At 48.1% G+C, this 15,321-nt stretch overlaps 1 protein-coding gene across 4 annotated transcripts in view; it reads right to left on the bottom strand.

The window, feature by feature from the left end:
* The window catches only part of EVL (Enah/Vasp-like), a 146,197-nt gene extending 132,445 nt beyond the window's left edge, over positions 1 to 13,752 (bottom strand). The window contains exon 1 of one of the 4 annotated variants that reach the window (XM_035566827.2): positions 13,485 to 13,752. In XM_035566827.2, coding sequence (XP_035422720.1) covers positions 13,485 to 13,489 — 5 coding nt within the window. In that variant the 5' untranslated portion in view covers positions 13,490 to 13,752. Of the gene's footprint in view, positions 1 to 12,497; positions 12,682 to 12,777; positions 12,849 to 13,484 lie in introns of those variants that run through there. The other 3 variants (XM_035566829.2, XM_035566825.2, XM_035566822.1) reach the window with 3 other exon arrangements.
* Between the last annotated feature and the right edge of the window lie 1,569 nt (positions 13,753 to 15,321).

The following is a 15,321-nucleotide window of genomic DNA, read 5'->3' as shown; positions in this document are numbered from 1 at the left end:
ACCAGTGTCATGATCATATGGAACAGATCCATATGGCATTGCACATCACCGTACCTCAGGTCTCCAACGTCAGCACGCCCTTGAGGTTCTCTTCTCTCAGCACTTCACTAAATTGCACGGCTTAAGTTTCTGCAATATTTTTACATTCTGTTCTATTTTCATATAGACAAGGATTCGGTAACAGGCACGGTGATTTTTAGCTTATAATCATAACTTTCTTCTCTAATCCCTCTTTCTCTTTCAACTATCTTTTCAGAAACCGTTTCAAAATGCTGCTATGAAAATTTTCTGTCTCTCCTCTCACTCTCCCCACATAACTATGCCTAAAATGCTTCTATCTCTGATGCCTTCCCTTCCGTTTATTTTTTATATTTATAATGTAGGCTCTTTTATCCCACCATGGTTCCCAAGGAGTTACTAACATAAAGGAAATGTTCCCAAGAAGCGTAAGAAAAAAAAAAGGGTGATGGCAGACCAAGTCATTTCTAAACAACCCCACATTTACATAAATCAAAGGTGGCTCTCAACAAACAAGTAATGGAAAAATGGGTATATAGAAGTTACTGTAATAAAAGCATATATGAATCTGCTCAGGAATTCTGAAGTATCTTGAGTTTTTCAAAGTTTACCTTTGAAATCCTGCTTTCTCTACACTGGACCAGAGAGAGGTCCAAAGGGGTCTTTGGTCTCTTTTGACCACCACATTGGGTTCTCCTCCAGCAAATATTCCTGGGGAAAAAAAAGGCATGCAACACTTGCAAGTTATCACTGCACAAACACAGGAGATTCCTCGCTGGAGAACCGTATAAAGGAAACTGTCACGGAGCCAAAATATTCTCTTGTGACAGCCAAGCTTCTTGCAACTTCCCAAATAAGGCCCTGACTTTAAAGAGCATGTCTTTTCAAAGCCTCATTGATTTTCATCGCCTCATGAAGAAGCACATTGTTTATGTGTCTGGATGTGCTGATATTCAAACAGGATGAGATGGGCATAATTCAGTGGTTTCAAAGCCTGGTTTCCAGACAGAACGAACCAAATAATCACAGGAAGTTTTGAGAGACTAACGGCATCCCTTTGGCCACTATTTTGGAGTCGTTCCCTGACCAAGTTGAAACTAGAAGGTGTGAGGAGGCTAACAGGGACAGCCAGCATTGCCCCGTACACTGGGGAGAGACTTCAAGGGAATTTTGAAGCACAATATTGTATTCCTTCCAGCCCCCCATAGTCCAGAGACTTTGCCATCAAAATTAGGGTTTGTGTTAATGTTCAGGCCTGGTTTTGGGTCATTTCTCTATTTTTCAAATATTAGTTTACTCATCTTCAGATAAAAATAAAATAATAATAATAATAATAAAAGCTATGGAATTAGATCAACTTAGCTACATCTAAATCACATTTAAAAAGCATTTTTCTCCTGAAGCCACTTCAGCAGTTTAGTTTGGCAAACCGTTGACAATAATCTGTTGCTTCAGTTCTGCTACTTCTTTTACACTTGGAGCACAGCACTGAGAAATCAGAAGTCGTTTGGATGAAGCCAAAAACTTCTGAAAACAAAGCAAGTCCTTAAAAACACCCTACACGGAAACTTGCAGGTCTCAGCCATTCCAGTTATCCTATCTTTGCAATTACAGCATGTACATTCCTGCAATAATCATTCTGCAAAAGAAATATAATCACAGAACTTTAAAGCCATGGACGGAAAAGGAAGGAAAGCATTAAGAAAGTGGGTCAGTAGAGCCTGAGTATACTGGAAGCACAAGCTACGTAGGTGATGGCTATTCAGTAAATACATGCCATAGTACCACATAGGCACAAAGAAGAAAAGAACCGAGAGGAAAAGAGTACGAGCCAGAGTAAAGTAATACATGATAGTTGTAGCTAAATGCTGAGCAAATCAAACTCGGCGATATCTGGTTTTGAGCAATGCCAGCAGGACTCATGACTTCTGGTCCACGTGCGATGTAACACAACTGGGAGTGAAATTCCAGCACATGAATTCTGCCCACAGCAGGCAGACTCGTGCACAAAGGGCTGACCTGAGGCAGCAGACAAAACGAGTCTCCCCCCTCTTCACCCCGATCACACAATCACACCCTGCCTTTACCCCGTGGAGCACCATGCAGCCACATAACAGGTCAGAGGTTGGATAACCCAACGGAATACTGTTGGATTTTCTTTGGATTGATTAACACATTAACAAGACACCCCACAAACAAACGATCGTGAAGTCCCACATAAGGAGCGTGGAGGGAAGGTCCTTCTAGAGCCATGGAGAATCAACCCGCAATTCCACCAGTTTAGCCATAACTAATAAACTGTCCTGTAGGGTTTATTTACATGAGAAAACTCTAGAATGGTAATGTGAATTAACATTCCTGAATGAATCAAACCACATTAGATCCCTGCAGACACACTCGTTATTAATTAAATCAACCCTATTTCATATTTAGTATAATTTACTTTGATGTGAACTAAACTTAATCAAATTAAGGTCATGCAAACGCTGAATCAGAGAATATATACAATGGTTTAATGTAGTTTACCTAATTTACTTTACATTCACATTTTAGGTGATTTGGATTAATTTTCCTTCATGTCTGTCTGCAGAGAACTTTACAATAGAAAGAGACAACAGAGAATATAGGAGATACTGGGAAGCTCCCCCCACAACCTACAGCTTTGAGATGTCAAACTTGTTCCCCAGGAAAGGGGTACCTGAGGTTATGTAGCCGCTGAGGATGTGCTGGAAGGACTACTGCATGGTCGCTCTCCGTGATGGTTTTCCCTGCCTTCCCACCTTTGCTAACTCCCACCTGTAGTGCAGAGTCTGGAAAGTGAGAGTCAGACCCTGCAAGTCTTCACCCCTCAATCCTCCTGCATTTGCAGTAGCTGAATAGATGTTAACGGGCCATTAGCAGCGCATGTCCTGAAGGAACCTGAGACAACCCCCAAGGAAGCCACGGCATTTGATGTGGTTATCTTTTAAACACCAGGTCACTAAAATATTGGGTGTGTTTCCCATGTTGTTTTTAATAAAATAACAAAAAGTTACAAAAGCCAACTTATTTAGGCAGATGTGTTAAAGTCACTTGTCATATTAATTCACCATTATAAGGTCTTATTCTGATTACCCTGCTCCAACACTTACGAAGTCACCCAAGTCTTCCACCAAACTCCCTTTGTGTTCCTGTTACGTGACTCTGCTTTTTACCATGAAAGATTTCTCCATGTACAGGGACGTGTACACAAATGCACTCTGTCACATCTAGGGCACTCGGCATCTATTGCTCTCTGTCATGCAGGTACCATCTGTGAAGCTGAACCTCAGTTCAGGACTATCACATTGACACGTGTGTTGGGGAATCAGAGATGGAAATTGGTATTAGGTTATAAACCTACTGCATTCAAAGAGAAGACTAAGACCTTCGCAAGATCAGGCTTAACCACAGCCTCTAATACCCAAGCATACCTCTAAAACGGTTGCTCAGGAAACCTTCAGCCGCACCCTTTGTTTTGCAGTGTCCAGTCAGGATTATCACCCTCAGGGGTCACAAAAAGTGTCCAAAACTCCAAAGCAAAAGAATGACGAACAGACCCTGATGGCAATAGCAGGTGACAGCTGGCAGCAGCGTGCAACTAGGTGCGCAGTGGTGAGATCAGAGGCTGCAGACCGGTGTCAAGAAGAGGAGGCTATAGAAAGCGCTCCTGAGTAAGGAAGAAGCACTATTGTTTTAGCCCTTTGCCATGGAAATCCTTAGCAAGCACGGCTGCTCTGACCATGCAGTGACTTAAATTTAAGCTCCTGTGAGTATGAAGTCAGCACTGAGAGGAGGGTGGACGCAGAAGCATTTCGGCTGGGGCTGCCTGGACAAGCTCCCACCTCCACCGTTGCCTTCCCTCCACTCCCCCAGCACTGCTCACGAGATGCTGACAAACATTTATGCAGCTCCACGGCAGACCTGACCCGGGGACAGGTCCAGCTGAAAATAACACAGCTCTTCTTTGAGACTGGGAGCACTGGCTAAGCTGGACCCACTTTAGTACTGACACCGGACCTCCAGCCACGCTCAGGACAGCAGTGACACATAAATGTGCGATGCAGGAATGGCATTCACCCTGCACACCCCCAAACAAGCCTGAGACATGCCCTCGTGTGCATTTATTGCTTTTTAAAACTTGTTTCCATCTTCCCTAGTTTGCTGCCCGGCTTGTTTTCCCCTTTGCTATTTCTGCAGCACTCTCATATTTAATGCCATGAAATTTTAAAATAGCGCGCTGGCTCAGGTTTTTTGAGATTGCAGAGGGTTGCAGTCACGCAGTTCTGGCACTGTTTTTGTTTAGCAAGTAAGGACAGAGGGTACAAGGAGGCCCTTGCTGCTCATCCTTGGGCAACATCGTGTAGATGACAAAGCAAGGGAGTGCTCCCCAGGGCCAACACAACAGGGACCCCTCACTGCATGCACACACGCTCCTCAGTTACCCTAAATGCAGGCTGCACCACTGAAGTAGCTCTCACCGTCTTTCCATTCACTCCTCACCTCTGTTTTTGCTCTTGAACCCCCAAAAGCCTCACCATGAGGGCTCCACCAGCCCAGGCCTCGCTGCTGCTTCTCATTAAACCCACTCCACGTACCACCTGCTGGCCTCCTCTGCTCTTTCCTCTTTCCACCCTGAGGTGCTTCCCATCCTCTTTTTTTCTTTTAAAAAAAAAAAAAAAAAAAGAGATGCTTATGTTCATATTTGTATGTATTAGATGCCAGGACTTCCAGACACAGGACAGGAATAGGATAGCTTCTGGTTCCCTTTCTAAAAGCCACAAAATTTCCCCCGACTGGCTTTGCCTTCAGCTGCAGAAGCCAGCCTTCACCGCTCCACCAGCCCCCAGTCCTGTCAATTTGCGTGCACGTACTTAGATTTATCACGGTCAGTGGTCTTATCACAACGGTCAGTCGGTTCGCAAACATCAAGGATGCTGCTGCCAGTAATAAGGTCAGGAATGCGTGCAAGTCTTCTCAAGACCAGGACCTCGATGCTGCAGCTCCAGCTGCTGTCCCCCTGCCTGCGGTGTGAGAGGGGCCGGGGCAGCCCCCGGGACGGGACGGGACGGGACGGGGCTGCTTGCAGGAGAAGCCAGGCACAGCCCCGGGCTGCACGCAGGGATCACAGCAGCAATCTGGTAGTGCTTGCAGGTGGTTCACGTGCTGTAAATGGTGTCTGAGAGCTCAGCGCCAGTTAAAACAAATAGACGCCAAGCCAAGAGCCAGCAGGTCAGGCTTCGGGAAGCTCCTTCCTCTGGCTGCCCTGCTCATTACACGCATTGCTGAATTGAGGCCGCTGCCTCCACCCGGCTGTGAATCTGCCTGGCTGCGGGCAGGGCCCATAGGGCAGGAGGCTGCCCTGCCACAGCCCCGTGCCGCCTCTTCGACAGAAACTCACGTTTCCAGCTGCACTTGATAAAAAAGCGCAACGCAGTTCGCTCGACAGCCTTTTGTCCCCAGACAGATACAGTCAACCAGACCCACTGAATCGCACGCTGTGCTTCGCTAATTCCCTCCAGTTATGCTGTAAATAGAAAACCCTTCATGCTAAAAATGGCAAGATCCTATTCTTCCACCACTGCCGCTCTAGGTGGGGAGGATCCATCCTAACACCGGGCTGCTGCTGGTGGAGGCACAACACTGCGCTGCGAGTTACGGATCACGGCGGCAGGAGCTGACGGGGCAGCGCTGCAGTTCGCTCCTCTCACTGCAAACGCCGGGCGTGCTGAAGCTAAAGGGAAGGACCTAACTCTGCGCTGCATTTATTGACAGATGGTCCCTAACACCAGACAAGCCAAACAGCAAACAGGGACAGTTAAAAGACATTTTATTAAGCATACGGGTAAAATAAATACATAAACTCATTCTTTCTCTTTCATTTATCTGATTAGTCAAAGAAATTAAGTGCCTGAGAACAGCAAGGCTGCTACATCGGGATGACTCAAACCCTTACTTCTTAATGTAACAGCTGTGGGATCAAAAATTGACTAAGATTTACCTAGACGATGTATTCTAGAAAGATTAGCATGCAAATGTATTGCAGCACTCAACACTAATTCATGATAAAGTCGGAATATTAAAGTTACCTCATTATGTCAAAAATATGCTAGCCCAGTATTTCTCTCACTTGAAATCACAAATCCTTTTCAAAAAGGAATTCACAGATTATCTCAAATCCTAGCACTGTTTGGCAGGTGGGAATGAGAGTGACAGACACAACAGAGTCGTTTAATAAAATAATGATTTTAGTATTAAAAACATTTTAACTGGGTAATGACAACAGTAAAGAGCTAACGGGCAGAAATACATACGGACGAACTGCAGGAAAATATGTACATATGTGGGTGATTTTAACTTCCTTGTTTTCTATTTTAAAGGATTTTGCAGGCATTTTCAGAACTCTTTTGATGTCATTTGGACCACAAACCACAAGCTGAGTAATGCTGGTCTATTCAGCGCTGAAGTCATATCCCTGCTCATCCAACACACATGTAACAGGCTTATTTCCAGTTCCAGCTTTTTCACTTGTATTTACTTGTTTAAGCTAGCCTTTTATCACAAGCATTCAACAGTCCTGGCTGCGTTTAGTTCTTCTCGCTGCTGCGCGTGGGGAAGCGCATGCAGACACACACATACGTCCCTGTAGCCAACAGCCCGGTCTGCGCACGGCTAGGGGAAGAAAAGGATACAGCATGCAATTAAAGGGATTATGGTGACCGCGGACCTACTTCTTGCTAATGCCATTTCAGTGTATTTTCTAGATCCCCTCGTTACTGAGGGAGTGGCTTACTAACGAGGGATAAAGAGCGGAGGCACAGGAAGGAAGCAATGCTCATTCTGACTGGGGAGCGGCAGCAGCGAACGATGGGAAAAGGGGGAAAATGCAAAGGGGAGGAAGGAACAGACAGCAACATGGAGAACACAAGGAACCTTACTGTAATGCTTAGTGATTAGTATACATATTACGCTCTTCGTCCTCGGAAATGCTTTCCGAACAGAGTCACTATTCTAGCAAAGCAAAAACTTCAATAGAACCAAGCTTAAGCACATCCTTAAATCCCGTGCTAGACTGAGACCTAGCTACTTAACCTTCTTCATTCCCCCTCAGGTAAGTACTGCCATCCTGCAGCAGATAAAGAACTGAAGCCACAAAGGTTAAGAGATTCAGCGGCCGCGGAGCAGCTGAAGAAGCACAGCACACCTGCACCAAGGAGCTCACCGCAGTGACAAGGCCCAGGCCGCGACAGCCAGGCCCAAGCCACCACGGCCTCCCTGCTAGGGCATCCATGGGATCCCACGGCACGCTACAATTCGCAGTACTACACGAAGCTGAGCTGTTCTACACAGCTTTTTATTCATAGATTTTTTCAGCAAATCGTGTCTGTCCCTCTCAGCACCTACGTGAGCTGAAGGAGGAGAGAACACTGAGATCTCAAGCTGCAGGAATGACACCTACTGCCTGAGGAATGAATTGCTCACCTACCCGAGACCCGCACCCAAAAAGCGAGGGCCTTCCAGAGAAATGGGTCACAGAATCAGCATGGCCGAGGTTGGAAGGGACCTCTGGAGATCACCTAGTCCAACCCCGCTGCCCAGCAGGGTCACCTAGAACACATACTCAGGATGGCATCCAGGCGGGGTTTGAATATCTCCAGAGAAGGAGACTCCACCACCTTTCTGGGCAACCTGGTCAAGCCTTGTGCTGGCTGGTGGGCGATGGCATCAAAACCCCCAGGAAATTCAGGTGGGGAGGGAGGTTTAGCGATATAAGGAGGGGTGTTGACTTCCTGGTCAACAGCATGGATAACTGAGGAACAACCTCCTGCCGTGAAGTCCTTGATTGCACTGGGCGCATGGTCAGTCCTTAAAAACGCTCATCCGCACTGCTGGCTGGGCTCACGGTTTGTAACGCAAGCACTGGGGAGCCCGGGCAGAAGAGTCTGTGGTGGGTAAGAGGAATGGCAGGACCATCATCTTCATAAATAGCAAATGCTAAGTTGCAGTAATAGCATTCCCTGGATAAATGGTTCCATGAACATTTCTGGTGGTGCCAGGGGACCCTTGCTTCCTACCCTATACATGTATGCTCTTCATGTGTGGAAGGTGGGAATTACCTTCTGTCTTTGCAGACAAGGACATAACGATCCCGTTCACCCTACCAAACTGCAAATGGCCAAACTGGCACAGCTGGGGTGAGAGAAACCAGAGCACAAAAGAAACGCATAAGTTAACCCTGAACTTGAGACAAACATCAGGCCTTCAGGCTTCCCTCAGGAAGGCAAATCCAAACTTTCTGGCCCCCACATGTCTCTCCCACTCAACAACTGTGAAACACCCAGCGAAGCGTAATGCCTCCTTAGTTGCTGTGATGCTGCACAATGGCACTTCTGGCAAACAGAAATGTGAAGGAGGTTTCCAGGCTCTGCTTTTTGGTAAGGACTTGCCCCGTCTGTCTTCTCTGATTAAAAAATAGATATTTTTAACGCCTTTATAACCTTTAAGCCAAGGATCATTTTAGAAAGACTGTCAATATCATTCTTCATGTTTACTTCAACACAGAAACAGTCTCACTGGAAGGAAAGTTGTGTGGTGGTAAATATTCCAGAAACGAAAAGATGGGAAAAAAATAATAAATTTGATGGATTTTTGATTTCACACAGTCACAGCCCAGCCTGAGACACATTTTGAGCACCACGGAGGGATGTGCACACACACCCATGGGCACGGAGCCGTCCCCAGGAGAACCAGCGGTTACCCTCGGTGTGCTGGGTGAACCAGCACGTGACACCGCCTCCTACAGCTGGAAACATCTCCCAGGTGCTGGCAAACAGCCTGCACGTACGCTTTGCCAGGAGCAAGGTAGGCCAGCCCACGCACTGCTGGGTGCTGCCACGGCCCCCCAGGGACCTCGGGCAGAGGTCTGGCCTCTCCTCCTCGTGCTGCGGCTGCAGGGAGGGCAGCCTCGCTGCCCAAACACTCGAGCGCATCTTTTGGTCACTTCCCCTCGTTATAACGCGTCAGATCAAAAAGCAGACGGAGGTGGAAGTCTTGGGGAGCTGCGGATGAAGCCTGCCCAAGGGAGATGGAAGGGGTGAGACAGAGCTGCGTGGCACAGCTGCCTCCCCTCTGCTCGGCACTCCTGAGAAACTGAAACCAGACACAGGGCTGAGGAAAAGAAAAGGGGGAAAGGATGATGGATCCCAAGCGTTCTGAAATGACCATGAAAAGCGCAGAACACACATCCTGAAACTCCCCGTCCTCTTGGAGGCACACCACCAACGTACACCAGAGCAGTTTCCACTGCAATGAAGGACAATACAGGAATGATCTAGTTGTATTTATTTTTTAATGTAAATAGAAAGCAGATGAGGTAACCCTAAGATTCAGATGCAGATTCAGCAAACAAAAGTATCTACACTGAACTTTTTAGATACAGAAAATCTATAGCTCATTCAATTTCTTTTATTTTAATTCTGTAATTATTAGGACTAAGCATTAGTCAGGATACATTTCACTTTGGCGGCAGCTTTAGAAATCTTTTCTAAAGAGGTTTGATATTGCTCATCTCGCGCAGTGCACTGTGATGGATAGCAAGAAAAAGAAAAAAAAAGAAACCACAAAATTGCTAGCCTGCAAGTCTCAGGGAACTATTTGAGCCTAAACTGTATTTGCACTTTTGGAAAGGTTTTGATGCTTCTTTACAGAAAACGTAAATATTCACAAAGAGATAAGTGTTGTACTGTCAAATGCAAGCACCTGGCTCGGTACAAAGAAGGAACACGCAGACACCTTTAACCATGACACACTTCCAACAGAGCTGTTCTGCATTAGGATGTCTGTTACTTAATAGAGCCTGAGTGATCCAGAACAGCACAGGAGTGAAACGCCACACACAAGCACGACACTAAGTTACAGACATGCGCATCCTCACTTTAAAAATTATGCTCAGCCTCGCCTGTATCATTACAGGAACAGAAGACAAAAGATTTCCAAAAAGAGGGAATGAACAAAAAGATGTCCAGAGTTTGTGCCTCATTTTAGAGACGGGAAAGTAAGTTTATTTTTTAAGCACACGGAGTAACAATGAGAATAAAAGTGATATAACTGGCCTGCCTGCTCGCGTTTCCTTACACCAAGGGCATGTTGAAGGCCAGCCGGCATTGCCTGGCTGCAGAAGGACCATGGCCACTGTGTCTGCACGGGCACAGCCACCGTGCTGCACCCTCAGCAGAGGTACAGCATCTGCTGACAAAGGGGCTGTCCGCAGCCAGAGCCAAAGCACCCCTCCAAAGACCTAAGCAGAGCCACAAAAGCAACTTTCTGCCTGCAGCACCGCATCCACGCTTGAGATCTTGCTGATGAAATGACGACAGCCAAGGGGCTGGGTGTTTTCTCATGGATGACACGGGTGGAACTGCATGGCACGGGTTTGGCTTGAACGGCCACCAACCTCCACGCAAGGCAAGGCGGTGTGACAGCTCGGCCACGGCACGCCTCCAAGCCAAGGCAAAGAGCTGCAGTCAGAAAAGGACAGGACGGGGTTTCTCAAGTTCCGAGTCTGACAGAATTAAACAAACTAAGTTGCAAACATACTGCTCCAGCTCAGAAATCAATTACCAGCGACAGGGCTAAATGGGACTTTATAGACGACTTGAGTTTGTTATCCATCTCAGGGGATGCTACGAGTTTCCTACAGGAGACAGCACGCTGGGCTACACGGACCACTAGTCCAACAAGGGCAGCAACCCCAATTCCAGAGACATTATAAATGGAAACAACACATTCTCTCTAATTTGTTATGGAGAGAAACAGAAAAAAAGGAGTAAAGATGACAAAGAAACCTTAGTAACTAACAATGCATACCTATAGCTCCCGTTAGCCCCCAAGCAAATCAAAAGCTTTGGCAAACCTCTTGAATTACCTCATGAACTGCTTCGTGAGCAGAAAACTTGGAAGAAAATGAAATGCTCTACACTTTGTGTTGATTGGATCAAATGTAAAGACTTCACTTGTTTATGTCCAAAACAAAAGGTTTAAAAAGAAAGAAACATCTATGGTTCTTGCTACTAAACCAAGTTTATGCTATGAATTTAGGACTGTAGCACATATAGCCAACTTATCAGCATGGCTAAGAGAGACACTGTGAAGATTTTTTTTTCAAGCATGCACACGATATGCTATAGCTGTTTTTTACTTTTAATGAGAGACCACTGAAACACAGATCCTTATAAACTACATTTCTGACTAACAAATGCAAGGTTACACTTACATTGATAGAACGTACAAATCTTATTTTATCTACAGTAATATTCAGATACATTTTCTCATCCCAAATATGAGACAATTCTGTTACCTGCAAGAATAAGTGAGTATCTGCTGTAGAATAACCTCAATATTTATCGTACTACAGCAATATTTTTATATACTAAGAAGTCATAACACCTCTGCACTTCAGCATTTTCCACCAGGAATCATAAACCACTTTTGAGATAAAATGTCTATTATAATCTTTTAGTACTAAGGCCTGTGGTACACCCACTACACACGCATTTTATGCCTTTGAAGTGAAGACAAAGAAATTATCAAAATATAAATGGAAATTTTTACTTAAAAATGGCAAGCATCATATAACTGCCACATAGCAATTGTGCAAAGAACGGCACTGCAATTTATTCACCACAAAAAGCAATATAAATAAAACACACGTGGCTAAGCAAGTGTTTTAAGGTTTTTATTAAATGATTTCATAGCCTGCCAGGGCCCTTTGGAATTATACAGCCTAGATTTATTAAACAGGAATTGTCACTGAAAAGGGTTTTAGGTGATTTGCAGGCATATATTTACTGATAAGTAGTACCCATAGAGTAAAGACTATACGAGCAAGGAAAAAATCAGAAACAGAAACCTTTGAAAGCAGAAACTCATTTAGAAAGACGGAGCAAGCACGTACATTGAGGTACAGTATTGGCGAGACAGGACTGCTTTACGGGTGACACACTTGCAGACTGCAAGCATCACATGGGCGAGACACAGAGGAGCAGCTACGCCAAGAAGCATCCACAGCGCACGTGGCCCAACTTCAGGCGCTGCCCCCGGCCCAAACGGGCACAGCCCAGCACGAGGGGCCCAGCATAGAGGAGCACCCCTTCTGTCTGTCTGTCTGTCCATCCACCACCATCAGACATGAGGAAACAGGGAAACCACAAAGCCCTTCCCGGGGGCAAGCTGCTTTTTCTTTCCAGAATGCCCTGTGGCTCACACCTCCTCTGATGGGGATTATTATGGCACTCCAATTCGCAGTCTGTCTTTGGGTCTCCCTCCTTCCTGCTACCTCTCCCACCAAAAAGCACACCCACCAACTGCGTGGGCTCGCACGGAGCAGCCTCACAACCGTGCCAGCTTCCAGCCAGCCCCGTGGTGCCCACTTGGGGCACGAGGTGTGCTTACCAGTCACCTACAGGGCAAAGAGTCCGAGTCCTGGGGAGCAGCTCCGCTGACAGAGGGGAGGGAGCGAGGGGAAACTTGGCTGCCACGTGCTGCATTTGGTGGTCCCTGAGCAGCCCCGCGAGCAGACCAGGTGAGACAGAGGGCGATGTGCTTTTTGTGTGCTGACCGGGGAGGTGCAGGACACCGGTCGCATGGCACTGCACACCTGTGTGCTTTTCAGCCCTCCCCAATGACAACATTTAAAGCAAGTGAAGGAAACTGACGGTAAGACAGACACACATATAACTGCACCTCCAAGCCTGTGGCACACGTGGTAGCGTTGGGAGTAAATGCAGCCGTAAATGCATTCAGCCGGACTTCCAGGAGCAACGCAAACCTTGCGATTCGGGGATTATGCACCGCAGAAAGGCGGCTGTTACTTCCATTTTTAACGTTTCCCGAAGTGGTTTTACCTTTCTAAAGATAATAACTCAGTGGAAAGAACCACCGGCGTTAGCTGAATCAGAGGCTGCGTTGCTCCGAGATACTGACAGCTCGAGTCAACTCCTGAATTGAGGAGGAAAGAGCGAGGTTTGGGGGAGGACGAACCAAAACAAGCAACGCCTTCCTTCCACCGGGCACTCGCCCGCCCGGAGGAGATCCTTTCCCTTTTCTGTTAGGGACAAGCCGGCCTGGGGAGAGGGAAACCTGCGGGCTGGGAGGCTGCCTGCCCAGATGGGGGAGCAGAAAGGGGGGCTCGCCACAAGCCTCGCCCCCGGGGGCTGTGCCGGCGGCTCGGTCCCCCCGGGGAGCTGCAGCCCGAAGCCGGGAGCCCCCCCCCGGCTCCCCGCCGCCTGCTTACAGCCTTTGTACCCGCCGGGCGGCTCGAGGCAGCGACAACCAAAACCGCGCCACCGATGTCACCACCCACCCGCACCATCCATCTTACCCCCCCCCTCACACACACACGGCGTGACACCGACACGGGAGGACCCGCGCGTCCCCGCACACACACTCACCTCATCTTCCCGGAGGCGGCGGGGGCCGTAACGGGGGGGAGCGTCCGGGTTCTGGGGTGGGGGGGCCGCCCCACTCGCCCCTTACCCGGGCAGCGCGGCGGCGGCGGGCGGCCCCTCCGCCGGCCCGGCCATGTTGCCGGCTCCCCGCCGGCTGCGCTGCGTGTGTGTGAGCGGGTGTGGGTGTGTGGGTGTGAGTGCGGGGGGGCGCGGGGGGTGTGCGTGTGGGCAGGACAAAGCGGCGCCGCCGCCTCCAGCCCCGCTCCGCACCCACGCGCGGTGGGGCCGCCCCGCCCCGCGCAGCCTCCGCGGTGGGCCCGGCCTGGTGTCCCCCCGTGTCCCCCCCCGGCTCCTTCTTGTCGCCCCCCAGCGGCCCGACACACGCCGGGGTGCTCCCACCCTCCCCCGCCCCACCCCTGGGTGCCCACCGCCCCCAAATGGGAACGGTTTCTCTGAGGGAACACCGGGGTTTGGGCCCCCCCGACCCTCCCCGCATCTCTTTGCCCCTTCCCGCCCACCTGGAAGAGGCGGTGTTGGATGTGGCACCGTTTGGGTTTCCTCAGGGACCTGCCCTGAGCAAATGCTCCATCGTTTCTCAGGTGTTCCATACATAGGTCCCCGTAACTTCTCTGGCACTTCCCCAGAGGGCGAAGGCCCTTCACGCTGGAAATCTGTGGTTGCAGCGCCCACAGGTCTCCCCCAGTTCTGTGTCACCCAAACTGGGCATTGAAACAACCAGCCAGCAAATCCAACAGCCATGTAGTCTCAGAGCCAGGCAGGTACCACAGGTGTGTGCATTGTGTTTGGAGCTGAGGTGATCCCTGCCACCCCTCAGCGTGTCCATGTCCCAATTAACACTGCTTTGATCACTCCCTGAGACCCACCTGCTACAGCTCCAGTCCTAAATGAAAATGCACTACAGTGACAACGACAACAGACGACAGCAACAGAAAATGCAGCAGGAGTAATATCTGCGCCTTTTATTCAGGGCCTTGCTTGTTTCTTGGTAGCTAATGCGTATCTGTAACTGCTACTTTCAGTGGTCCTTAAAATGTTCAAAAACTAATTAGGGACAGAGTCAGGGCAGGGAACCGCTCCCTCCTTCTGTGCCTCATTAGCACAGACCCCAGCCTGTGCCTTCCCTGTCCCACACAGGGTCTGTGCCGTCCTGTTCCCGAGTACCCCATCAGTCAGCAAACGCTCACTTCTGACAGAGAAGGGCTCTCCAAGAGGAGCTCCCCTTATTACTAAGGAGTCTCCTCATTTGGTTGAAACCAAAGCTAACAGTCACTTCTTACAAGCAATTATCCTAAATTTCCTAACAGAACAATATAAGTAGCTTGTATACATTAAAAATCATGTCAGACCACTGATCTGATATGCAGCCTCCACTGTCTGACAGCGGCTTGTAGAAACTCTTCCATATAATTTGTGATGGGGTTGCTAAAGGTAGCAAGCTTATGAGGAACTAATGAGCAAAAATAAAGGCTAATTTCTTATTTCTATCATCTGACTAATCCTTCAGAGTGTGGGTCTCTGACCAGCTCATGGAACATATGGGGGACAGCATAAGGCAAGGGGGGTGCTTATTAAACTAGAAAGTTGCATGGTAATTGCACTAGAACTTAAATCATCATTAAAGAGTAAATCCATATGTGGGCACATTCATAATTATTATTTTTTTAATGTAATTTCCTTAAGCTAGGTTTATAACGGTCACAAATCAAACAGGCAAAGACACATACGTAAACCATGCCATGGCTGAGATACAAAACTGGAGTAGGCACAAGCATCTCCCACAAAGACTTTTATCTGGGCACGTCCACTTCACAGCGTGAGG

This window comes from Cygnus atratus, chromosome 5 (assembly GCF_013377495.2).
Source record: "Cygnus atratus isolate AKBS03 ecotype Queensland, Australia chromosome 5, CAtr_DNAZoo_HiC_assembly, whole genome shotgun sequence".
Taxonomy (NCBI): domain Eukaryota; kingdom Metazoa; phylum Chordata; class Aves; order Anseriformes; family Anatidae; genus Cygnus; species Cygnus atratus.
The sequence above is the reverse complement of the archived record's forward strand: the minus strand, read 5'-3'. Positions and strand labels throughout refer to the sequence as shown.